The sequence below is a fragment of the Cyrtonyx montezumae genome, unplaced genomic scaffold (assembly GCF_038088225.1).
Source record: "Cyrtonyx montezumae isolate F1298 unplaced genomic scaffold, pur_monq_1.0 scaffold_158, whole genome shotgun sequence".
Classification (NCBI taxonomy): Eukaryota; Metazoa; Chordata; class Aves; order Galliformes; family Odontophoridae; genus Cyrtonyx; species Cyrtonyx montezumae.
In genome coordinates, this window is record NW_027071890.1 from 14,702 (window position 1) to 37,063 (window position 22,362).

Genomic DNA, 22,362 nt, shown 5'->3' on the forward strand with positions numbered 1-22,362 from the left:
AAATGGGTTGGACCCCCAGAAATGGGGTTATCACCCCCAATATCAAATGAACCTCAAAAAAGGGATGATCTCCTTCAAAATGGGGAGAAACACCTCAGAAATTGGACGACCCCCAAAATGAAATGATCCCTTCTACCACCGAAGCCCTGACCTCACTTACTTTTTTTTTGGGGGGGGGAGGGCAACACCCCAAACCTGCATCATCTCGAGAGAAATGGAGGGAGTCCTTAAAGTGCGAGGGGCCATAAGGGGGGGTGGGGGTTGCTCCCCCACCTACTCGATCTCGGCGATGAGGTCGTCCCCCTCCAGGCTCATCCCAGGCCGCACATGGAGGCGGGTGACAGTCCCCCCCCGCGGCGCCGTCACCACTGTCTCCATCTTCATGGCGCTCAGCACGCACAGGGGGGCACCCTTCTCCACCGCTGCCCCCTCCTTCACCCGCACCTCCACCACCTCCCCCGGCATGGGGGCCCCCACTTGTCCCTTGGCCGACCGGTCTGCCTTGGGGTGCACGTGCATCTCCTGGGAATGGTGTTTGGAAGTTATCCCTCTGACCCCTACAGAACTTCTGAGACTGCCCCCACTCCCCGCCCATCCTTCAGGACCCCTCTCATCCCCCACCTCATCCCCCAGGCTCTTCATGTCCCTCAGGACCCTCCTGCACCTTCTAGGACCCCCCGCTACATCTGTAGCCTCTCCTTGTCTGTACTGCCCAGGACTGCGCTACAGTCCCTATCATAAAACCACAGAACGGTTGACGTTGGAGTGGACCTTAGAGATCATCCAGCTCCAAACCCCTGCCGTGGGATGGGTGCCCCCCACCAGATCAGACTGCCCAGGGTCCCATTCAACCCAGCCCTGAATGTCCCCAGAGATGGGGCACCTGGAGCCCTCGTATGTGTCCAGGATCCCCTCCACAGTCCGTGGGATCACATCCCAACCCCGTTGTGTCCCTCACAATGAGCACCACGTTCTCCAAACCCCGCTCTACCCCCCACCCCGATGCCTCCAGACCTCTCTCAGACCCCCCCCATCTCCCACCTTCAAGGCCTGAGTGTCGCGCACGAGGATGGAGCGCAGCTGCCCGTTGAGCTCGAAGAACACCTCGCGCTGCCCCGCGGCGTTCAGGTCCCCCAGGGCCAACGCTTTGATGTGCAGCGTCTTCCCCCGCTCCAGCTCTACCTACATGTGCAAAACGCCGCGTGCAAGGTGTGTGCAAGGCCTTGCACACAAAGTTTCACAAAGGTGTGTGTACGAGGGGGCATATCCAGGTGAGCCAAAAAGACTGAAGCCCCTCCCCTTTCTATACCTGACCCAATGAAGGCACACCCACTCTGGTTCCTCCTGGCTGCAAGCCCCGCCCCCCAAATCCCCCCCACCCATAACCTGACCACGCCTATCCCACTCCTCACCACCCTCTGCCCCCTTCCCTTGCCCAACCCCCACCCACCTCAAACTCCTCGGCGATGGTGGGCCCCTCGAGGAAGAGGCGGGTGCCCAGGCAGGAGACAGGGCCAAAAGTGGAGGTGAAGTCACGGAATTCGGCGTAAACTTTGGGGTACAGTGCAGCCGAGAGCAGATCCTCGGGGCTGGGGGGGGCCCCGTCGCGTGCCCCCAGCTCCTGGCTCAGGGCCTCGAAGTCCAGGGGGGACAGCGAAGCCCCCGGGCGGCCCTCCACGCGCGGCAGGTCCTTCAGCACCTGGACAGGGGATGCCGACGTTGCCATGGTGACGAGAGCCATAGGACACAGGTCCCCAGATGATGAGGAGCCGTTGCCATGGCAACTGGTGCAGGTACTTCTCAGCAGGGGATGGTGTGATGGCAACGGTTCCCAGAGCACTGGAACTCTTTGCTATGGGGCTGGTGCCATGGCAACCAGCTCTCCTCCCCGTTGCTAGGTTGCAGAGCTGGGACTGTCACCATGGCAACAGCCCCACATCCTCCCCCAGCTCTCTCTCAGTGCCCCCCAGCTCCCCGACCAGCAGCCCACCTACCTTGGAGCGGAAGGGCTCAGGAAAGCCCCCCGGGGGGGTCCCGATGTAGCCTTGCAGGAACTCGACGACGGAGAGGGGAAAGGAGAGCTCGTCCGCCCGCGCCTCCGCCTCCTCCCGGGACAGCCCGTTCTGCACCATGAACTGCGCCAGGTCTCCCACCACCTTCGATGACGGCGTCACCTGTTCCCCCCCAACGACAGCCCCCGCGTCACCCCTTGAGAAGCACCCCCTCGCCAAGGGTGGGCGCACAGCTGCTGTTCGTGGTGGGACCATCCCATAAGCATCATCCTATGGAGACCGCCTACCCCGCAGACACTCACCCGTGAAGGTGCCCACCCCACAAAGCCCACCCCGCAGCAGCAGCCTCCCATGGCCACCCTCACCTTGATGAGGTCCCCGAGGAGCTTGTTGGCCTCAGCATAGGCCTTCTTGACCTCCTTGAACTTATGCCCCAGCCCCATGGCGTGGGCCTGGAAGTGCAGGTTGGTGTACTGTCCCCCCGGGATCTCGTTCTCATAGACGTCAGCGTTGCCGGACTTCATGGTGGCCGTGCAGTCAAAGGCGGCGTAGAGCCCCCGTGCCCCCTCCCAGTACTCACTGTACTCAAAGACCCGCTCCAAGGCAATGCCTGGGGATGGGGAGGGACACGTGGGTGGTGACACCAACGGTCGGGGAGCGCCACGGCTGGGGAACCGTGCCATGACAACGGTGGCGTTGCCAAGACAGAGGGGGCACGATCAAGCTGACAGCCACGGTGACACTGCTGCAACTGTAGTGTTGTTGCCGTGGTGGGGGCGGCACCTCCACGGACCCATAAGCGCAGTGGCTCTGCCATGACCACCCCCTCGACCACGGTGGCACCGCCATGACATGCTGCCACTGCCAACTCCGCGGTGTCACCACCGTCATCGTGGTGCCATCTCCATGAGCACGGTGTCACCTCCACACTCACGGTGCCACCCCGTGCCCGCACCCCCACCCCCATACCTGTATCCAGGGGGGTCCCGCGGGCGCAGGCCACCAGCGCGCCCATGCTGGGCTGCGAGGTCATCCCAGACATGGCATCCACAGCCACGTCCACCACGTCAGCGCCGGCGTTGGCGGCCGCCAGGAGGGTGGCGATGGCAGCTCCGGCCGTGTCGTGGGTGTGCACGTGGATGGGGACCTCAGGGAAGCGCTCCCGCAAAGACCCCACCAGCAGGCGTGCGGCCGCCGGAGTCAGCAGCCCCGCCATGTCCTGGGGGCAGCAGAGGGACAGCAGCGAGGGGTGGGGGATCCCTCAGAACAGCCCAACCACAATGCAGCCTAGGGGTCCTGCTCCCAGACCCCAATCCCCATTCCAGCCCCTCAGTGCCCCCAGTTTCCCTTTCTTCTTCCCAAGCCCCTTAAGATCCCATTCCAGGCCCCTCCCAACTCCCGATTTCCACTCCCAGCCCTCAAGAACGCATCCTAAGCCCCCCAGCCCCCCAAACCCCACTCCTAGTCCCGCAAGACTCACTCCCCATCCTCTAGAGCCCTCTCATCTCCCCCACCCCTCACCTTAATGCATAGGATGTGGGTGCCAGCAGCCACCAGCTCACGGGCCAGCCCCAGGTAGTAGTCGAGGCTGTACTTGGTGCGCGTGGGGTCAGCCACATCCCCGGTGTAGGACAGCGCAGCCTCCACCACGGCCCCCGCCCGGCCCACGGCCTCCACCCCCAGCAGCAGGTTGGGCAGGTAGTTGAGGGCATCGAAGATGCGGAAGATGTCCATGCCATTGGCTGCAGCCACCTCGCAGAAGCTGAGGGGATGTTTTGGGACACCGTGAGCACCCCTAAGTCCTTCCCCTCCCCCTCGAGGTTCCATGGCCCCCACGTGCCCCATCACATCCACATTCCACTGTTTCCATGTCCTGCCATGTTCCTGGGTCCCCTCATCTGCGCACAGCTCCCCATATCGCCCCTGCCCCCGTGTCCCGTGATGTCCCCGTATCCCCCTATATCCCCTACATCGCAGTAAGTTCCCATATTCCTCCTAAAACCATATACTCTTATTGCTCTCCCATGAACCCTGTTGTCCCCTTGTCTTCCTCATGTCCCCAGGACCCCCAAACTCACCCCCATCCCTTCAAATCCCCCAATCTCCTCACCTAGCCCCCCAAAACCCCCATTCCCTTCTCCTGGGCCACCAGAATCCTCTCCCCATCGCTCCAGGAGTCTCCCCATAGCCCCCTACACCCTCCTACTAAGGCCCCCAGGATGCTGATCCCCCCCAGCCCCACACCGGTAGATGACGTTGTCGGGGTAGTTGGTGTAGCCGACCGCGTTGGCGCCCCTGAGCAGCATCTGGAAAGGGATGTTGGGGACCAAGCGCCGCAGCTCCCGCAGCCGCTCCCAGGGGCACTCGTGCAGGAAGCGCATGGCAACGTCGAAGGTGGCACCTGCAGGGACAGCAGAAGCCTGCATCTGGGCGCAAGCCCCGCCCCCTAGTGCAAGCCCCGCCCACGTCGTGTACATCACTCCCCTCCATTAACCCTCCCTGCTTCCGACCTGCTTCTGCAAAGCCCCGCCCCCTGCTGAGGCCACACCTCTGTAAGCCCCCGCCCCCACTGACTACACCTCCGTAAAAGCCCCGCCCCTTACATCCCCGCCCCAGGCCCACCCCCTCCCGAAACCACGCCCACATCCACCCGCCTGCTCTAAGCCCCGCCCTCCCCGAAGCCCCGCCCCGCGAAGCCCCGCCCCTCACCGCCCCAGGTCTCCATGCTGCAGAGGGGGCTGAGCGAATGTGCCACGAAGGGGGCGACGCGGGCCAGGTCGCGGGTGCGCACGCGGGTGGCCAGCAGCGACTGGTGGGCGTCGCGGAAGGTGGTGTCGGTCAGCAGCAGCCCCCGGTGCCCCCGCAGCGCACGTGTGAACCCCGCTGGGCCCTCGCGCTGCAGCACCGCCCGCAGACCCTCTGGGGGGGGCCCTGGGGGGAGAGGGGTCGCAGAGTGATGAGGTGACCCTCGGTGCTTCCCCCCCCCCCCCACGGCATCCCCCGCAAGAGTTCCTCTCCATGCGCGGTGTGGGTGTGATGCGTGGTGCCTCGTGCCCTCACCCCGTGTCCTCCTCTCTCTGTACTCCCCCTCCAACACAGAGGACCCCTCAGCTCTCCTGGGAGCACTCCCATAGGATCCAGACACCCCCATGGAATATGAAGAGCTGTATGGGCCCCCTCCCAACACCCCCCCCAACACCCCCCCCCAACAAGGATGTTTGCACCCCCTCAGGACTCAAACCCACACCCCTGGAAAGAAGATCCCCTATGGAATCCCAACTATGAGGACTCCAAGTTCTTTCTGGGAGCCCCCCCCGTGAGAAATGCCCTTCGGGGGGATCCCATACGACTCAAAGACCACCCCCCACTCACTCACTCACCCATGGGTACTGGGGGGGGTACAGGCTCCACCAGTGCTGCTTTGGCCTTCACAGGGAGAGGGGTGCTGGGGCCGTTCACCATCACGTGGCCTGGTGTGAGCGGGGGGCACCTGGTCAGCCTCCCAATCACCAGGGACCCCCAGTAGCCCCCGCAAGACCTCACAGAGCCTCCAGGATGCCCAGAAGATCCTCCCATGGCCCCCCAGACTGACCCAGCACCACTTCTCCCTCCCCAGGACCCCTTTCAGGGCTCTCTTAAACCTCCCCCAAAGTCCCCCCAGGATTTCAAGACCCTGTCAGGACTCCCCAGGATCTCTTGACCCCTCAGGACCCTCAGGTCAGCCAGGCTACCCCAAATGCTCCTCAGAAACCCATCAAACACCTCCTAGGAATCTCCCAGCCACCCCCCCAAGACCCCCAGACCCCATTCAGCACCCCCAAACGTCCTCAAGACCCCTCCCAGAACCCCACCCAGGTAGTGCAGCAGCTTCTGGGCCCGGTTCTGGCTGGGCCGCAGGTGGAAGAGTTCGGGGTTCTCATCGATGAACTGAGTGTCAACGGCCCCCCCCAGGAACTGGGGGTGGGCGAGGACATTCTGCAGGAACGGGATGTTTGTCTGCAGGAGATGCAGCATCAGCGTGAGTTATTCCTCGTGCAACGCAGCAGGGGCTGAGGACCCCGTTGTGCAATGCACCAGCGTCCAAAGACTCCCCTCTGCAGCACACCAGGCTGAGGATACCCTCGTGCGTTGCGCAAGGAGCCCCCTCCCCCCTTGCAGATCCCCTCACTCTGTCGCACGTTGCACAACAGCCGCTCACTCCCCCGTGCATTGTACAGGGACCCCCCCCCCACCGTGCACGGCACGAGGGTCCCCCAGCTCCCACCTTGACACCGCGGATGCGGAACTCGGCCAGCGCCCGGCTCATCTTGGCGGCGGCGGACGGTTGGTCGGGGCCGTGGGCAATCACCTTCACCAGCAGCGAGTCGTAGTGGGGGGAGATCAGAGCGCCCTGGAAGGCTGAGGCTCCGTCCAGGCGGATCCCCATGCCCTCGCCGCTCCGGAACACCTGCGGGATGTACAGGTCCCCTACAGACGCCGTAGGGCATCCTTGCGGCTCTGTGCTGCCCCCATGTGGCCGTACGCCGGATGGCAGCGCCGCCTCCTGCGCAGAGGCACCTGCGGCCCCACAGAGTTCCTGGGTACCCCGCAGACCCTACGCGGCCCGCTCAGCACGTGGCATCCTACAGGCCGCTGGGAACCCTGCACAGCTCCTACAGATCTCCCGTTCTCCCCCGCCGATCCCTCTTGGCAGCCCATTTATCCCCCCAGCTTTCCCACGCGGCCCCCGTTCAGCTCCCGCCGGTCCCCGGCTCGCGTCGCACCCACCTCGATGCGCCCGGTGTCGGGCTGGAAGCCGCGGGCCGGATCCTCGGTGGTGACGCGGCACTGGATGGCGCAGCCGTTCACCCGCACGCGGTCCTGCTGCAGCCCCAGCTCCGGCAGCGAGCGCCCGGCGGCCACCAGCAGCTGCGCCTGCACCAGGTCCACGCTGCAGGGAGGGCAGGAGGTGGGGGCACAGCCGCGCTCGGGGTCACGGGTGCCCCCCACGTCCCCACCCTGTGGAGCTGGGTGCTCCCTGCACACCCCCAGCTATCACCCTTAAATCGCATAAAACCTCCATTGCGCCGCCTTTCCAGGGGCTCCAAAATCCATGTGCTGCCCTCCCCCCAGCACCCAAGCACCCCCCCAGCTCCGTCGCGGGCCTTTTTGGGGACCCCAGCCCACCGTCCTCACCCTGTGATCTCTTCCGTCACTGTGTGCTCCACCTGCAGCCGTGAGTTGACCTCGATGAAATAGTGGTTCCCATCGCGGTCCACCAGGAACTCCACCGTCCCCGCATTCTCGTAGCCCACCTGTGCCACCCCATAAGCTTTATGTTGGGGTGGGGGCCCCAAAAAAGCCAGGGACCCCAGCACGGAAGGTACCAAAAAACCCAGGGTGGCCTTCCGGAATCCCAGGGATCCCCAAGTTCAGGCACCTGGCTCCCCCACGGCCCTCTGCAGGACCCCTGGGGCTGCCTACCACCCCCACCCCAACACCACGCGTCCCACGTTGGGGTCTCTGCCCCCCTGTACCTGCTGGGCAATGCGCACGGCGTCGGAGGCCAGGCGGGCACGCAGCTGTGGGTCCAGGCACGCGGCCGGGGCGATCTCCACCACCTTTTGGTGGCGGCGTTGGATGGAGCAGTCACGCTCGTACAGGTGCACCACGTTCCCGTGTTTGTCCCCTGCGAGGGAAAGGTGGGGACAGTGACAGCAGCTCCGTGCCCCCACACACCCAGGACCGACCTCTAAGTGCCAGCCCCCATCCCAAAGCACCCCAGCCCCACGAACCCAGGATCTGGACCTCGATGTGCCGCGGGCGCTCGATGAGTTTCTCCACGAAGAGCGCTCCGTCCCCAAACGCGGCCAAAGCCTCCGAGGAGGCACGGGAGAAGCTCTCCTCCAGCTCCTGGAGGGGGGGCACAGTCATGGGTGTCCCCTAGCCCCAAACTGTTCCCTTCCCACCCAAATTTACCCCCACCCAAAGACCCCAAACGACCCAAAGTCTCCCCCTCCACCCCAGATGTCCCTCTCCCAACCTCAAGATAACCCCCCCCACCCCAAAGCGCCCCCATCGGGGGCTGCTCCCCCTGGAGGGTCCCAGGGATCCTCCTTCCCCCTGCGGTACCTGGGGGCCACGCACGGCGCGCATGCCACGTCCCCCCCCACCGTGGGCCGCTTTGAAGATGATGGGGAACCCAACGCGGGCAGCGAAGTCCTGCGCCTCCGCCAACGTCGCCACCGGCGCCGACGTCCCCGGCACTACCGGGACACCTGGGGGACACCGTCGGTGTCATCGGGAGAGGGCACGGCCCCCCAGAAACCCTACGGCACCCCCACAGCCCTCCCATGCTCCCCCCGGAGCCCCCACCCACCGGCAGCGATGGCGATACCGCGTGCCTCCACTTTGTCCCCCATTTTGCGGACCACCTCCGGCGGGGGCCCCACGAAGCGCACTCCCGCGTCCACGCAGGCCTGGGCGAAGTCGGCGCGCTCCGACAGGAACCCGTACCCGGGGTGGATGGCGTCCACCCCGTTCTCCTGCGGGGGAACAGCGTCACTGACCCCAGTCCCGTCCCCGTAGCCCCCGGCAGGAGGCCGTACCCCAGGTGGACGGTGCCCACACTGTTCTCCCGGGGAGGGGGGCAGTGTCAGGGACCCACCCGTGTCCTATACACGGCCATAGGGCCGCCCCATGGGAGCCCGCATCTGTTCTCCTTCCCCCAGTTCCATACCTCTGCTGAGCCAGGTGTCACCCTGCGTGGACCCAAACATCCAGGACCTCCCATAGACCCCAACGTGTACCCCCCAACTCCAAGCACCTCCTCCCCAACTCCAAGGCCTCCCACCACAGGGCCCCCCCTCGCAAGGGACCCACATATCTCCATTCTCCATCCCGAACTCTATAGCCCTCAGGTGTGTCCCCCACCCCTCAAAATGCCCCTCCATCCCCAAAATCTCTCTCCATAGAGATCCCAGCTGTTGCCCTCCAAAGTAACCACCAGATCCGTGTCCCCCATCCTGTACCCCGCAGACCCCAGGTGTTCCCCCAACCCCAGGTGCTCCACCGTAGGGGTCCCAGCTGCCCCCCATGCCCCCACCCTGGCCACGCGGATGATGTCAGGGACGTGCAGGTAGGCCTGGACGGGGGGCAGCCCCCGCCCCACCAGGTACGCCTCGTCCGCCTTCTGCCGGTGCATCTGCCCCGTGTCCTGCTCCGAGTACACCGCCACCGTGCGCAGCCCCAGCTCCGTGCAGGCGCGGAAGACGCGGATGGCGATCTCACCTGGACACATCTGGGGTCACCGTGGGGACGGGGGACACCCCACCAGCGATGGGGACGCGGGAACAAGGGCACGACGGGACACGGGGGAGGGGGGCCCAGGACTCGTGGGGGGGGGTCGCCAAGGGGCTCCATGGAAACGAGCGGGCGTGGGGGACAACGGAGGGATGGAAGGGACAGAGGGCACGCAGGAGCCGCCACTCACCGCGGTTGGCCACCAGCACCTTGCGGATGGGCTGGCAGCTGGCGGAGCGCACGGATCCGGGGGGGCCCCGCAGCAACCGGAGCCTCCATGCCCCCAGGAGGGCCCGGCCCCCGCGGGGGACACACAGCTGCGACATCTGGGGGGGACACGCGGACACCGGTCACAACCCCGTACGTGCCAGCGGAGGATCCCTCACCACCTTTCCCCCACTGTCCCCTGCCCCCAGGCAGCCCAACCCCTATGGGGCTGGCAGAGTGCTGTACCCCCCCCCCCTTCACAGAAGTGATCCAGACGCCCACCTTTGCCCTACTGCCCCATGACCTGAAACGTACACAGCCCCTATAGGAGCCAGAGGAGAATCTCTGCCTCCCGCCTCTTCCATTCCCAGAAGGGGCCGGTGACCTCTGACCCCCCCAAAACAAGCACAGCCCTATAGGAGACAGCAGAGAATCCCCTCCTCCTGCAGGAAAGGGCCTCAGTGCCCTCTGCCCCCCCAAAAAACAGCCACAACCCCATAGGAAACAGCAGAGAATCCTCCCCCAACCCCACAGTGCCCCCCCCCCTTTCCCAGTGCTCCAGCACAATCCGGGGTCCTCCCCTCCCTCCCACATATCCAATTAGCGCCGGCCCAGCTTAATTAGCAGGCAGCAAGAGTGGGCTGATTAATGGGACGGTGGCAGAGGCAGTGAGCGCTGCCATGGCCCCAGCACGCGCATGTAAATGCACAAGCAACCCTTGCACGAGCACTTCCCTTGCAGCAGGGCCTTGCACGAGCACCTCTCTTGCACAAGCATCCTTTGCACAAGCCCTCCTTGCACGAGCACATCTTCACAAGCCCTCCTTACACAAGTACTTCCCTTGCACGAGCCCTTCGCGCACAATCCACTTTTTAGCACAACCACCTCTTGCCCTTCCCCCCACGTAACACTCGCACGAGCACCCTGCCCACCAGGGCCCCCCCTCACACCAGCACTGTGCGCTCTCACGACCCCCCCCCCGCAGGAGCACCTCTCTTTCACAAGCGCCTTTCCTTGCACGAGCTCCCCTGGCACGAGCAGCTCTCCTGCACGCGTCTCTCCTCCCGCACGCGCCTCGCACGCCCGCCACCGGTGAATCATTGACCCCCGGGGAGGGCGAAGTCCGAGCCCACGTGGTGCTGCCCCTGCCCGGCCCCCACAGCCCCACACGGCCCCCACAGCCCCGCGCAGTCCCCAGTTCACCTCTCTGTCTCCTCTGTAGCTCCATATGATTCCTTACGGCCCCATATGGCTCCACAAGGATTCTTTAGGGCCCGTATGGTCCCTCTTAAGTCCAGGCAGCTGCTACAGCCCCATATGGACCTTAAGAACTCCACAGGGCCCATAACAGCCCCGCTCAGTCCCTATAGCCCTGCAGCGACCCCAGCGTGACTCCTATTAACCCTCTACAGTCCTTACAGCTCCATAAGACCCCTAGGAACTCCATATGGTCCCTACAGCCCCACAGGGCCCCATGGGTAACCCCGGCCCTATAGCAGACCCCACTGCACATGAGAGTGGTTTGTATGTATGTAGGGGTCCACAGGAGGGGTCTATAGGGGGCTGTGACTCCCAGCAGGAGGCCAGGCCCTATAAAGGACCCCATACCGATCTACAGGGAATCCCAGCGCCCGTAAGGGGCGGTGAGGGGACCACTGGGGCCCTATAGGCGCCATATGGACCGCAACACATGAAGGGGCTATAGGCACTATAGAGGTGGTCACGTGGGCACCGGTCCCCTATAGCGAGTGGCTATAAGGGGAAGGGGGCGTGACTTGTGGGGGTCACGTGGGTCAGGTCATATAGGGGTACTTGCGCCGTCCCCCGGCTCCCCCCACCCCCCCACTGCCCCCCCCCCGCTCACCGCTCTGCGACTGCCGCTGCCCCCCGGGTCCCGGTCCGGCCCGGCCCGCTAGCCCCGCCCCTTATTGCTCCGCCTCCGCACCGCCCACGTAGCCGAAGGGGTGCACCTGATTGGCTCAGCGCCTCCGCGCTCGCTTCTCTATTGGTCCAGAGGGCCGTTGCTCCACGCAGAAGTACACGCCTTCCCCGATTGCCGCGCGCGGGCGGTGATTGGCTGAGGGCGGAGCGAATGGGGGCCGTGCCCGCGTGACTCATTCTTGCGGCGGGACGGGCTGCCACGTGACTGTAATGTCTCCGCCCCCTCCCCCAGAGACCTCCCGTCCGGCGGGGGGCGCTCTGCGCTCCTCAGGGGGCGCTCTATGGCCTCGGTCTCCTACGGGAGAGCTCCTGCGTCGAAGAGAAAGCGGATACCTCCCATGCGGAACGCTTTGCAGCTCGCGATCACGCTTACGGGACAGTTTAGAGCTGCAGTCTCCTCATAGCAAATCCTCTCTGCTCTATACAGAGCATTCTGTACCCCACAGAAAACAGTCTGTCGGTAACTAGATCCTTTAGGGAACCCTTCGCAGTGCTGCTGCACCTCTAGATAGGCCCCGTGCTGCCCTCCCTACAGCATGGGAAACGATGCCCCTTAGCCGCCTCGGCCTTACAGTCTCCCCACGGCGCGCGGCTCCGCAGAACTACAGCTCCCGTCACCCCGCGCGGCGAGCGCCATGGCAACGCTCGCGAGACGGCGCGAGACTTGCGCGAAGAGGCGTGGCGAGCTCGACGCCTGCGCAGCGCGGCGGAGCGGCGCGGAGGGGCGGGGAGGGGCATGCGCACGTGGTCTCTGCGCACGGCGCGGGGGATGGCGCATGCGCAGTGTCTCCGCGCCGCCGCCCCGCCCCGCCCCCGGCCGCAGTCGGTGTGTGGCCGCCGTCGGAGACGGACGTTCGGCGCAGAGGCTCCGCCGCCGCCATGGCCGACCCTGCCGCGCAGTCCCCGTTCGTCTCCTCCTCCTCGGCCCCCTCCGAGCCCGCCGGGCCGGCCTGCAGGACGCACGGGGCCCCGGCCTGCGCCGGTAAGAGCCGGGAGAGGGGAAGGAGAGAGCGGGCCCGGCCGGGCGAGGCCTCCTGGGGCCTACGAGTGGGATTTTCGGGAGAAAATGTGCGGTTCGGGGGAGCGAACGGAGGATTCGGGGCGTGCGTGTGGGATTTTGCGGCGTGGAGGCGGAGAATGAGGCCTGTGGAGGAATAAAGGCGGGGTTTGGGGGCTCAGGTGTGGGGTTTGGGGGCAAAAAAGTGCGATTTTGGGGTGCAGGTGGGGAGAGTGCGGCCCCTGAGGCCCAAGTGAAAGGGGCGGATGCGCGTGAGAGGGGTTTGGGGGCTAAAACACGGGATTTTGAGGAGCGGGTAAAGAGAATGAGGTCTTTGGGGGCTCAAATGCGGGAACTTGGGGCATAAATGCGCGATTTAGGGCAAAAAGATGGGGCTTCGGGGTGCGGAGGAGGAGGGTGAGGCCTCTGGGTCTGAAACGAAGGGATTAAATGTGGGGTTTGGGGCCGAAATGTGCGCCCCGGGGCTGAGCGTGGGCTTTGGTTGCGGATGTGGAATTGGGAGTTTCTGGTCGTGCTTTTGGGGCGCGGATGAGGGGAGCTCGGTGTTTCGGTTGTGGAGGTTTGTAGGGGCGACAGAGCGTGGGAGGTGGGGGCTTTTCTCCGTGTGGCTCAGGGGTGAATTTTGGGGTTCGGACACGGGAATGCTCCTTTGGGGTGCTTGAGTCTGGAATTCGGGCTTCAGGTGCTGGAAATGGGAGAATTCAGTGCTCATTTGAGACCTTTGCGGGCGGGGGGGGTGCTCAGATTTGGCTTTCAAACGAAGGGATCAAAACCGTTCAGAGCGCAGATTTGGGGGGGACGCAAAGGGACCCCTCCCAACCCCCAGGGTCTCCCCATTGGCAGCGGGGGGCCGGGATGGCCCCGGGAGGTGACAGCCGATGACAAAGGCGCGCGCCATTGTCCGCCGGCGCTGGATCTGCACTGCAGATGCTGCTGGGCGTGGGGGGGGGGGGGACGGCGTCAGGTGAAGGCTGAAGGGGATGAGAAGGAGCACAGGAAGGGCTGTGGGGGTTGTGCCCGGGTCCCCATCTGTGCTGTGCCCCCCGGGTCCCACCCCCCGCTTCCCGGCAGGGAAAGCATCCCATTTCCACCCCGTTTATCTCGGTGCTTTGTTCACGCGGTGCCACTGTGGTGCCCCCAGATCCGGGTTTTTTCTCCTCTAAAAATCCTGTGGGATTTTTCTGTTTTCCTCCACATCTGACGGCGTCGCCTGTCAGCGGGGCGGGGGTCCGGCAGCACCTGGTTAGCACTGCGTCCGTGGCAGCCAGGAGGACCAGTGCTCCCAGCACGGTGGCACCCTCAGGCCCCATGGGAACGGCACGCTGCGGGTCAGAGGATCCAGTTCGGTCAGATCGGATGTCACCTGGAGGAAGTTGTGTTTTGTACTGAGAGAGTTTGGGGCGGAAAACCGCCGCGTTGAGGCACCCCAAAAAGGGGAAACCAGGGGGAGCGAGATGTTGTACGGCAGGGCTGTACCCCGCCGTGTTTTGTGGGTGTGGAGAAGGCACCGCTTGCAGGTTTTTCTCATCTTCCTCGTTAGCAGCCACTAACGAGGGCTGGGAAAGCTGCTCTGTGTGGGCGGGAGGCGGGGATGGCGCTGCACCCCCGGATGGGCACTGAGCCCCGACATGGCTGCGGGGAGTAGAAGAGTTTGGGGCCGGTGCTGCAACTCCGTGTGGGACCGGAGCCAGAAATGGCTGCTGAGGAAGAGGAGCGTGGGGACCGCACCCCAAAATGGTGACGAAGGAGGAGGAGAAAGATGGGGACCGGCTCCCAAAGTGGCCCTGAAGGAGGAGGAGGGTCCAGACCCCAAAGTGGCCCTGGAGGAGGAAGAGGAGGAAGGCAGTACGTGCAGATATGGGGACTAGACCCCCAGAACGCTTGAGGAAGAGGAGGAGGAAGGCACAGAGGGCGGTGCGTGGTGGACTGGGGATCGCTGCCATGCAATGGCCGTGGAGGAAGATGGGGAGCGGACCCTGCACCGAGGAGCAACGAGAGCACTGCAGCATTGCTGACCTGGGAACTGGACCCCAAAACACGGGAGGAGGATGAAGGTGTCCGCGGAGCCGTGCCCCAGGCAGGGTCCCGAGACGAGGAGGTGCAGGGTGAGGGCGGGCGGGTGGGCGCCGTCCTCCTCCTAATCGGGGGATCTCGCCCCGCGAGCACCCCGCGGGCACGCAGGAACGAGGCTGTTTGCGCTGGGATTAAGGCTGTGCTCTGCTGTGGCTGTGCCAGCATCGCTGAGCTGGTGACACTGTGCCGTGCCGGTGACGCCCGTCCCGCAGTGACACCCCCTGCGGGGCTGGGGGGTGATGAGGTGTGGGGCAGCAGTGTGTCCGGAGCTCTCACCCTCTGTATTCTCTTGCAGATCCCCTTGTTTCTTCCTCCCAGCCTGTCTCTCTCTTTGCGGCTTCACCAGGCAAGTCTCTCCTTTTCTGCTTCCTTTGCAGAAGAAAAATGTGGGGTTGCTTTTTGGGGTGGAAATCTGGGGAGCGGGGCTGGGACGCGGGGAGCCCAGCGGGCACTTCTCAGCGCTGGAAGGTGGGGGAGCGCTCCGTGCGTTTCCAGACCACCTCCGTTGCAGCCTCGAATTCGAGGTTTGCCGAAACCCCACATTTTTCTTCCGCTCTTTGCCCTCTTTGTAACCGAACCCGCCCGTTTCTGAGCTTCACCGCTGCTGTGCCTTGCTGCCGCTGCCCCGCTTTGCACGCTCATCCCCGCTGAGGACAGAAGGACACCAGGACCCCACTACGGCACGAAGACCCCAAATCCCGCTCCCTCGCCCCGCAGCCGTCAGGGTGGGGACCCGGTTCCCGTTCGGGGGCGGATCCAGGCCCAGGCGTCAGGGTCGTATCCTCGGTAGCCGGGACCCGGGGACCCACTCGCGGCCCCAGATGGACGGTGGAGATGGGAGCAGTGGCGCTGCCGCGTTGTCCGCTCGCATGGCCGCGCTGTCGTGGGAGGGTCCCCCAGAATGTCCCCCCGGGGAGCGGGGGGGTGCCTGCTTGCCCCCCGCATGCCGCTTGCCCTAACAGCAGCTGGGTTTCTCCCCCACCAGCGAGTGAGGCCGCATCGGGGGGCGGCGAGGGGAAACCCCCCCTCCAGCCTTCGAGCCCCGAAGCCTTCGCCCCCCTCTCCTCCTCCTCCTCCTCCTCCTCACAAGGGGAGCCCCAGAAAGAGAAGGACTCCCCCGAGTCGCCCTTCGAGCTGGTGCTGGACCGCGCCGCCTTCGACCGGGAGTACGCGGCCGCGCTGCTGGGGGAGCGCGCGGCGCTCAGCCGGATCCCGGAGGACCGGGTGTGCGACTTCAGCGCCAAAGCCCGCGGCGTCAGCGCCGCCACCAAGAGCCCCGCGCTGTGCCGCCAGAGCTCGGGCACGGCGGCCGCGCTGGAGGAGGTGTCCAAGTGCGTGCGGGAGATGCACAGCTTCACCAGCGAGCTGCTGAGCTGGGACTGGGTGGAGCGCGGCGACGGACCCCCGCCGGCGGACAACGACAGCTCGGGGGATTCCGACGACACCGTCATCGAGGACGACGGCGGTGGGGACGGCGGCAGCGCCGCAGCGCTGGGGGCCCCGCAGCAGCAGCAGCAGCAGCAGCACGGCGGCGGTTCGGCCGCTCCCGCGGCAAAGGCCGGCACAGAGCGCGGGGCTGCGGCGGTGGGAACTCCTCGTGCGGATCGCGGTGGTGGGGGGGGGGGCACCGCAGCACCCCCACGGCGCTGCAGGCGCGGGGGGGGCAGCCCCTCCCGCGGGGTGCGGTGATGTGGGCTCAGCAGCGGCGCAGCGTGACGGCAGCACGGCGGCTCCCGTGGGATGCGCTGATGGGGGGCGGTCTGCGCCGGCACCGCGAGCGCTTCGGGGCGGCACTTCCGTGGTAGCGACGGATGAGAGGAGTTCGGGGTCCCCTGAGCCTGAAGGGAGCGCCCCCGGAAGCGCCGTCCCCCCCAAAGCGGCCGCTCCGGACCTGGAGCAGGCGACGCTGAGGGCGCTGCGGGAAGCGCTGCGCACCCCCCCGGGAGCCCCCACCCCTCCCAGGAGCCCCCTGCTGCTCCCACCCCTCGCAGGTAACGCCTTCCCCATCCCGTGCCCTGAGCGCACGGATTTTGGCTCAAACCTGCGCTGTGGGAATGGGCAGAATCCCCCCCTTTCGGGTCACACCCTCTTGGTTTCGTGTGCGGTTGGGATGGGACGGTGACTCCGCCCATAAGAGCGTTCGTTTGGGTTTGGGTGGAAGGGGCCTTTAGGATCATCTCTTCCCGCTCCGTGCTGTGGGGCAGGTTTGCCTCCCCCAGCCCGTGCTGCTTGCAGCCCCGTCTGTTGGGGGACATAGGAGCAGAGGACACTTTGGGGGTGAAAACAGCGTTATGGGGCAAAGCGGCGGTGGCAGTGGGGAGGAGACTCAGGAAGAGCTTTGTTGGGATCCTAACGAGCAGCAGTGTTAACGAGCGGACAGCGCCAGGGGAGGGTGGGCTGGGACGGCAGCGGGGGTGGGGTGGGCTGGGACGGCAGCGGGTGTAGGGTGGGCTGGGACAGATGTGGGGTTGGAAGGACACTTGGAGTGCAGTTTTTGGCTAAATGCGTGCGGTGGCAGCGGTGTCATTGTGGGGTTTGTTGAGCTCTTAATGAGTGGCTTTGCTAACGAAGGGATGGCGTCAACGGGGGACTTTGGGGTTGGGCGGACAGGCTTTGGGGGATGTAGGGCTGGAAGAAACCCACGTTTCTGGGGCACGGTGTGCTGCGATTCCCTTAATCGAGCCCTTAACGAGCGGCCCCGTTAACGAGCGGGCCGTGCAGATGGGGGTCCCCAGGATGGACGGCCATCGCCGCTGAGCACGGCTGTGGGGAGGGGACGGGCGGCGGTGGGCGCTGTGGGGCACGGGGGAGGGGACGTGGCAGCGTCACCCACGCGTGTCCGTGTCCCGCAGTGCACGACCTGATCTTCTGGCGGGACGTGAGGAAGAGCGGCGCGGTGTTCGCCTCCAGCCTGCTGCTGCTGCTGTCGCTGGCCGCCTTCAGCGTGGTCAGCGTGGTGGCCTACGTGGTGCTGGCCCTGCTCTCCGTCACCATCAGCTTCCGCGTCTACAAGTCGGTCATCCAGGCCGTGCAGAAGTCCGAGGAGGGTCACCCCTTCAGGTCAGCCCCCGGCGGGGGCAGCTCGGGGAGGTGGGGGGGCACCTCTCCCCCCAGAACTGACCCCGTGCGTCCTGCCCTCACCAGGGCCTACCTGGAGCTCGATGTCACCCTGTCCCCCGAGGCCTTCCAGAGCCATGCCACCGCTGCCATGGCCCACGTGAACCACGCGCTGCGGCTGCTGGTCCGCCTCTTCCTTGTGGAGGACCTGGTGGACTCGCTGAAGGTTTGTGATGCCCCCCCCCGCCCCCCAAAGCGCCCCCACAATGCCCCAGAACCTCAGTGTCCCCCATCTGTCCCCAGCTGGCTGTGGCCATGTGGCTGATGACCTACGTGGGAGCTGTCTTCAATGGCATCACTCTCCTCATCCTTGGTGAGACCCCTCCCCACATTACCAGGCTGTTAGGGGGCCGCGCCCTCCCCCAGGCGGGTGCTGACCCCTTCTGTCGCCCCACAGCTGAGCTGCTGGCCTTCACCCTCCCACCCGTCTATGAGAAGAACAAGGTGAGCCCCTGCAATGGGGATGAGATCCCAGAATGGAGGGAGGGGACCCCCACGTTTTTGGAGTGGAACCTCAAACTGAGGCTGGGGGGCAGCCAGGACCCTCCCGGAACAGGGAGCAGTGTGGAGGACCCCCCTGATGCCCCCATTTTGCCCTCCCCCAGGTGCAGATTGACCACTACGTTGGCATCGCCCGTGAGCAGACCAAGTCCCTCATTGCAAAGTGAGCGCATCCCCCCCCCCCATGTCACCACGTCCCCCCCTGTCACCGTGTCCCCCCATCTCACCTCTCGGCTCTCCCCCCCCAGGGTCCAAGCGAAGCTCCCGGGCCTGGCCAAGAAGAAGCCGGAATGAACCCAGACTAAGGTTGGGGGGGGGGATAAAATACTGGGGTGCCCCCACCCCTCATTGTGCTCCCATTTCCCCCCCTCCAGCCCCAAAGCTGTCCCAGGGTGGCATCCTTCTCCTCAGCCTTGGACTTGGCCTCTGGGTGGGAAGGTCCAAACCCCCACATCCCCCCAGGGGGCTCCCCCATCCCTGCTCGTTCTTCCTCTCCCCCCCCCCAGTATCTTTTTTAACGTTGATGAAGTGAAATGTCTGTAACTGCTGTAAACCAGAGGGGGCATGGCCCCTCGTGACCCCAAAACGGCTCTGTGTCTGCCCCCCCCCACTGCCCCTGTCACACCCCCTGTACACCGGGCACCGGGGGGCGCCCCTATCCCATAACCCCCCCAAAAAATGGCGTTCCCCCCCTCCCCTTGGCGTGAGCCGGTCTCGGCAGGGGGGTCAATAAATCACCGTGACGGACGGGAGCCTCCAGGCCCTTTGTTAGGGTGTCCCCTCCCCACATCTGTGGGGCCTCAGGGTTGGGTTTATTGAAGGAGCTTCGCTTACAAAATGGGGCATAAAAAATGAAAACCGGGGTGCATAAATAGGGGGGGGGCACAGGACACACACACACACAGGAATGGTGACAGTGGGAGGGGACCCGTGGGGATGACACCATCAGGGGGACCCTTAAGGGGCTGGTGACACGTGGGGTTGGTGCCACCACGAGGTGACCCTCCAGGGGTTGGTGACGCGCTGGGGATTGGTGCCACTGTCAAGGGGACCGACCGAGGGGACTGGGGACGCTTTGGGGGGGGATATGAGACGCACCCTCCCATGTCCGTCCCGTTGGTCCTCCCCTCAGTGGGGATCAGGTGACACAGGGCTCGGGGTGGGGGGTCTTCAGGGAGGAGGTGGCCCCTGTGTCCCCACAGCCTCTGCTGCTTCACCTTCGGCCTCCTCCTCCTCCTCCTGTGTGGGGCTGGGGGCTGCCGACGGGGTCAGAGAGGTCCCCCATCCTGTCCTCCGACGGTGACCCCCCCCCAACACACCCCATTCCCCTCCAGCATCTCCATGCACTGCGGCACTCCCACACCCCACTGCTGTCCCCCCACCCCATCAGTGCCCCACACCCCACTGCTGTCCCCCCAAACCCCATCGCTGTCCCCCCACCCCATCGCTGCCCCCACACCCCACTGCTGTCCCCCCACCCCATCGCTGCCCCACTCCCCGCCTCGTCCCCGCTGCTCCCAGCACCCCACATCCCGGCGTCCCCACGACACCCCGCGCTGCCCCCCCACCCCCCGCCCGTCTCTCACCGTTGCCCGCCTCCTCCTCGCCCGTCCCGTCGCCGTTCCCGGTCCCTTCCCCGCACGCCCTGAGCAGCGCCCCGCGCTCGGCCGGGCCCAGGGTCAGCGACGCGGGGTGCGCGGCCATGGCGTGCCGCCGGATGTCCCCGAGGTGCAGCGAGGGCAGCGCTCGGGCGCACAGCAGGCAGCGCAGGCGGCTGCCGCCCGCCTCCAGGTCCAGCAGCAGCTCGGCCCGCAGCCAGCCCCGCAGCGAGTCCGCCGCCGCCGCCGCCGCGGTTCCCTTGGGGCCGCGTGGGGACGGGGGACGCGGGCGGCCTCGGCGGTGGGGGGGGGGCGGGCAGCCTGCGGGGGGGGACAGCGGGGTTGGGGCGGGGACGGCCCGGGCACAGCGGGACAGCGCTGGGGACGCGGGGGGGAGGGCGCGGTTTGGGGGCTCCTTGGGGGCGGGGGGATACGGGGTGGGCGGGGCATAGCGGAGGAGGCGTGGCCTGGCGGCAGAGGGGCGGGGACATTGCGAATGGGGCGTGGCCAGGCGGCAGAGGGGCGGGACTCGGAGTCTGAAGGGGTGGGCGCGCATTGGGTTAGAGTGGGAAGGGGGAGGGGACTAATGCAGCTGGGGCGTGGTCCGCCGGGCTCAGGGCGTGGCTTATCTTAAAGGGGCGCGGGCTAATTTGAAAGGGGTAGGGCTCAATGGGTTTTGGGAGGAGCTCGCAGTGAGGGGGCAACGGCTTGGCTTGGAGGGACGATGGGTCTCATAACAAGGGTTCCTCGTTAAAGGAGCGGTGGCCGGGGGTAGTGTACCTCGCATTAAAGCAGTCCCGAGCTAAGGGGGCAGGAGAACAACTTAAAGAGACAACGGCCGAGCTTAAAGAGGCAATGGCTCAGCTATAGGGGGCCACGTTAAGGGGCTCACACTGAGTGCCACCCCCTGCAGCGGCTGTACCTGGCCCACGACCACCACTCGCGACCCCATCGGAGGCAGCGTGGGGCCCCAGGTGAGCGTCCCAGGAGCGGAGGATGAGCTGCTTCTCGCGGGGCCCCCATGCTCCGGAGTAGGGGTGCTTCTGGCGGATGTGGCGCTTGATGGTGCTGAGCTTGAGGGTGGCGAGGGCGCTTCCGCAGACCATGCAGAGCATCCCGTGCCGCGCCGCGTTGAACTCCATCAGGTACTCGGCTCGCCAGCGCTCGTGGTAATAGCGGCGGTGGTCCCGACCCGGGATACGACTCCGGCCCGGGCGCGATGCCCGCGCTTCGCAGTGGTCCGTGCTCCGCCGGCCCCCCCGCTGGCCCCCCGGGCCCGGTGGGGAGGCTGCAGGGGTGCAGGGGGTCAGGCGATGGAGTGGGGAGGGTGAGGACTGGAGGGGTCTCAGGGATGGAGAGGTCTCGGGGGCCGCACATATAGAGGGAATCGGGGGTTCCTCAGTGGGGGGGGCACTTGTGGAATGCACGTATGGGAGGTTTGGAGAACCCTAGGGACGGGGAAGGACCCAAATATGAGGGTTACTCGGTGTGAGGGGGGGACTTAGCGCTCCCAGATGTGGGGTGCTTTAGGGGTGTTCAGTGCTAGGGGCTTCTGGGGAACGTACAAAAGGATCTAAGGGGGTCTCATGAATGGGAGCATATGGGGGAGCCAGTGATGGTGGGATTAGGGGGGTACGTGGGCACTGGGGGAGGATCACCTATGGGGGTCTTTGGGGGCTCTTAAAGGGGACAGGGGTGTCAAAAGCCCGTGGGGCCCGGAGGGACGGGGCATCTTAAAAGGGCAAAGGGGCTGTTACAGGGTCAGGGCGTGTTAAAGGGGCACTGGGCTTAAAGAGGCGGGGCTATGCGAAAGGGGCGGGGCCCTTAAAGGGAAAGAAGCACGTCAAAGGGGATGGGGGTGGTGAAGGGGTGGGGGGCGCCCGAAATGGGCAGGGGCACCTTAAAGGGACAGCGACACCTCACAAGTCATGGGGACATCCCACACTGGGTGCGGGCACCTTCACGGGATGAAGGAGCATCTCCAAGGTCCGGGCGCATCTCGGAGCAGGACAGGGGCTGGCAAAGCACTGGGGGCTCCCCCAACCCAGGGGGGCGTTTTAAAGGGCCAACGCCGCTGCCATTGTGCGCCCGGGGGGAACCCCGATCCCGTTCCTTGCCGGGGTCCTTAAAGGGGCCGCGTTCCCCGCGCCTCCCCCCGTAGCGTCGGCGCTCACCTGCGGGCTCCGGGTGCGGGAGCGGCCGCGGGGGCTCCATGGCGGCGGGCAGGGGCCGGCCGGGGTGGGGACGCGGTCGTGGGGCCCCTGGGGCTCCTCGAAGGGCTCCTGGGTAAATTTAAAGGGGCCGTACGCCTTTCCGCTCACTCCCCCCGCTTCCATTTCTCCCCCTTTGCACCGGCGGACGGGGACTACGTGGGGGGAGATGAGTTGAGGTCGGATCTCAGCTCCATTCCTCTCCCCGCCCTTTAAGAATAAAAAGATTTAGTATTCTGGGGGGGGTCGCGCCTCCCCTTCGCAGCCCCCGCCCCATCCCCGCAGCATCGCCTTCGGGAACCCAAAAACCACCGCCCCCCCCATGCCTTGATCTAGCCCCGCCCCTTTGGACCAAAAGGGCGTGACCTGAGGCTAGACCACGCCCACCAAGTGTGTGCGTTGAG

At 65.7% G+C, this 22,362-nt stretch overlaps 3 protein-coding genes across 4 annotated transcripts; 1 reads left to right on the forward strand and 2 right to left on the reverse strand.

The window, feature by feature from the left end:
- Positions 1-233: 233 nt before the first annotated feature.
- On the reverse strand, positions 234-11,405 carry PC (pyruvate carboxylase). Of its 2 annotated transcripts, none has more exons than XM_065732243.1 (21): positions 11,365-11,405; positions 9,484-9,619; positions 9,097-9,281; positions 8,371-8,536; positions 8,124-8,269; positions 7,787-7,904; positions 7,529-7,680; positions 7,188-7,306; positions 6,780-6,942; positions 6,277-6,459; positions 5,864-6,008; positions 5,393-5,482; positions 4,722-4,943; positions 4,257-4,413; positions 3,534-3,774; positions 2,982-3,231; positions 2,378-2,622; positions 1,995-2,174; positions 1,451-1,699; positions 1,042-1,182; positions 234-522 (listed from the first exon to the last, which is right to left on the reverse strand). In XM_065732243.1, exons 2-21 carry the CDS (start codon positions 9,617-9,619, stop codon positions 274-276), a joined length of 3,537 nt encoding a protein of 1,178 aa, XP_065588315.1. In that variant the 5' UTR covers positions 11,365-11,405; the 3' UTR covers positions 234-273. The 2 variants fall into 2 exon arrangements, with proteins under 2 accessions (XP_065588315.1, XP_065588316.1); XM_065732244.1 differs by lacking the exon at positions 11,365-11,405 and adding an exon at positions 10,492-10,550.
- Positions 11,406-12,265: 860 nt separating this feature from the next.
- Positions 12,266-18,518, forward strand: LOC136046023 (reticulon-3-like). Its single transcript, XM_065732246.1, has 10 exons — positions 12,266-12,423; positions 14,828-15,056; positions 15,354-16,144; positions 16,338-16,523; positions 17,385-17,592; positions 17,677-17,815; positions 17,893-17,962; positions 18,047-18,093; positions 18,255-18,313; positions 18,399-18,518. The coding sequence occupies exons 1-10, from the start codon at positions 12,321-12,323 to the stop codon at positions 18,442-18,444; spliced, it is 1,878 nt and encodes a 625-aa protein (XP_065588318.1). The 5' UTR covers positions 12,266-12,320; the 3' UTR covers positions 18,445-18,518.
- Positions 18,519-19,320: 802 nt separating this feature from the next.
- On the reverse strand, positions 19,321-21,964 carry LOC136046025 (zinc finger translocation-associated protein-like). The gene is made up of 5 exons (XM_065732247.1): positions 21,923-21,964; positions 20,641-21,036; positions 20,529-20,550; positions 19,737-20,284; positions 19,321-19,406 (listed from the first exon to the last, which is right to left on the reverse strand). The coding sequence occupies exons 1-5, from the start codon at positions 21,960-21,962 to the stop codon at positions 19,321-19,323; spliced, it is 1,092 nt and encodes a 363-aa protein (XP_065588319.1). The 5' UTR covers positions 21,963-21,964.
- Positions 21,965-22,362: the final 398 nt, after the last annotated feature.